Source organism: Gavialis gangeticus, unplaced genomic scaffold (assembly GCF_001723915.1).
Source record: "Gavialis gangeticus isolate Ggan-Ray unplaced genomic scaffold, GavGan_comp1, whole genome shotgun sequence".
NCBI lineage: Eukaryota > Metazoa > Chordata > Crocodylia > Gavialidae > Gavialis > Gavialis gangeticus.
Genome location: NW_017728964.1, coordinates 8,101,357 through 8,103,247, shown reverse-complemented (window position 1 = coordinate 8,103,247; position 1,891 = coordinate 8,101,357). Strand labels below are relative to the sequence as shown.

At 35.5% G+C, this 1,891-nt stretch overlaps 1 protein-coding gene across 7 annotated transcripts in view; it reads right to left on the bottom strand.

Moving 5' to 3' along the window:
- Positions 1–1,891, bottom strand: part of B3GNTL1 (UDP-GlcNAc:betaGal beta-1,3-N-acetylglucosaminyltransferase-like 1) — a 417,067-nt gene that overhangs the window by 393,743 nt on the left and 21,433 nt on the right. For all 7 annotated transcript variants that reach the window (XM_019502483.1, XM_019502489.1, XM_019502498.1 and 4 more), the window contains exon 4: positions 1,207–1,271. In XM_019502483.1, the coding sequence (XP_019358028.1) occupies positions 1,207–1,271 (65 nt within the window). The remainder of the gene's footprint in view (positions 1–1,206; positions 1,272–1,891) is intronic.

The following is a 1,891-nucleotide window of genomic DNA, read 5'->3' as shown; positions in this document are numbered from 1 at the left end:
TCCCTTCCGACCCTAGAAACTATGAGACTATGAAACTATAATTTGTGGCATTCTTGCCAAAAAGGGTGGCTCCCACTGGCTTACAAGAAGCACCCATAACCTACTTTAAAATAATGCTGCTTAACAGGTGAACATGCAACAGACTTTCATCCTTCCACTTCTTGTAAAAGAACTCTCTTATGAAAAAGCCATTAAGAAACCAGCAATGAGACTTTGTAAAGACGGCAGTGTTCTATAACTCACTAAGAACTACTAAAGTAAAATATTTTGTGCTGTGTGAAAAATGTGAGCTGTCAGATGCTCAAGGATTTTTATAGATGAATGAGGTCTGTTACTTTGAATGCTCAACCATCATTTCGGGAATACACATGCAATATTTGATATATACTTTCTGAAATGTCATTTTCCACAGCCTTCTATAAAGATTAAAACCCTCTTTAAAATTCTGTTTAGGTAGGAGACTAAAAGACTAGAACGCATCTTAACATAATTCATCCAAATAAAAAAAAATAGGTCATCAATACCCATGTACCTAAACAAAGTTTAAAGTATATAGGTGTGATTACAGATAGCCAATCAGATTACTACCAGAAAAGTATTTTGTAAAACCAGTGCTTAGCTGGGAGGAAATAAATGGTAGATTCCCTTGAATCAAAACAAATGAAAATATACAGCTGTTTAGAAGCGTTTAGTAATAGTACATGGAGTTTAAACCAGGAAATTAAAAAAGGGAACCCTGTAATCAATTGCCACTGAAAGTGAAATTTATGAAAACAGAACATGATTACCCAAGTTAAATCTAGTCAGACTTGTCGTATTAGCTCCCATGTTCTCTTGAAAAGATCAGAGACTGTCAAGACCTTGGTTCTACACTTGACCTGAAAAAATTAACATCCTAAAACAGGGCACCTCCTATTGCTGCATTAAGGCCTTGGTTCAGTATGTAGGAAGGCAAAATTCCTAAGAATATCTAAATGTCTACCTGGTCCAACCCTACTTACAGCACCTTACAATATGGGATTACAGAACGAAGTGGTAGGGCTGTAAGGCAGTTGCAAAGTTAGAAGATTAAAACCAAGTTATAAATAGTACCAAACAGGTATAAAAATATGATAAATTGTTTGACTAAAAGGCAAATCAACCCACACATAAAAAACAAAGTGCTTTGTTGACAAAACTATATAGAATGTAAAATTTTTAACTTACCGAATCCAGAAAGCAGAGATAGATCCCTGAGCTCTGCACTACTGCTTGGTTTTTAGCAAAGCCAACTGTTAAAAAAGTAAAAAGATAATGTCTCAAAATTGTAGTTTATTTGTTTAGTGTGTTTGTTTGTTTATACTGTAGTCAAACCAAATGAGAGAAATGAGTAAAGATCAGTATTATGGAAAAAAAAGATTCAGATGAACCTGTGTTAAACTAGAATCTTTCAAGTATTTAAGCTACCTGGCTAGTCCAGTTCTGTTCTTTCAATGAACACGAATCAACAGTGTTGGGATCCAATCACTAAATTCCTCATGCTGCTAACCCCCCACCCTGTCCCCTGTTCAAATCTGAGCAATAACAGATTACTTTTCCTAGTTCAAAAATCATTTAAACACATTCTGCAGGTGCAGATACCATGTCTAACATTCTTTTTAAGCAGGACCCAGAAGACTGGCTACCTAGATCCTGGGACTGGTACCTTAGTCTTCTCAAGACCCATATGAATGTACAACTGCAAGCCTTATTCTTCATGTGTAAACTGCATACTTTATGGTATTAGGGCTAAATGCAAGATCATCAACCAGCATGTATAAAAATTTTTATATAATTTAAAACTATTACTCTTCCTCATATATAAGCCATGTGAGGAAAGGCTGAGGGATCTGAGACTCTTCAGCCTGAAGAA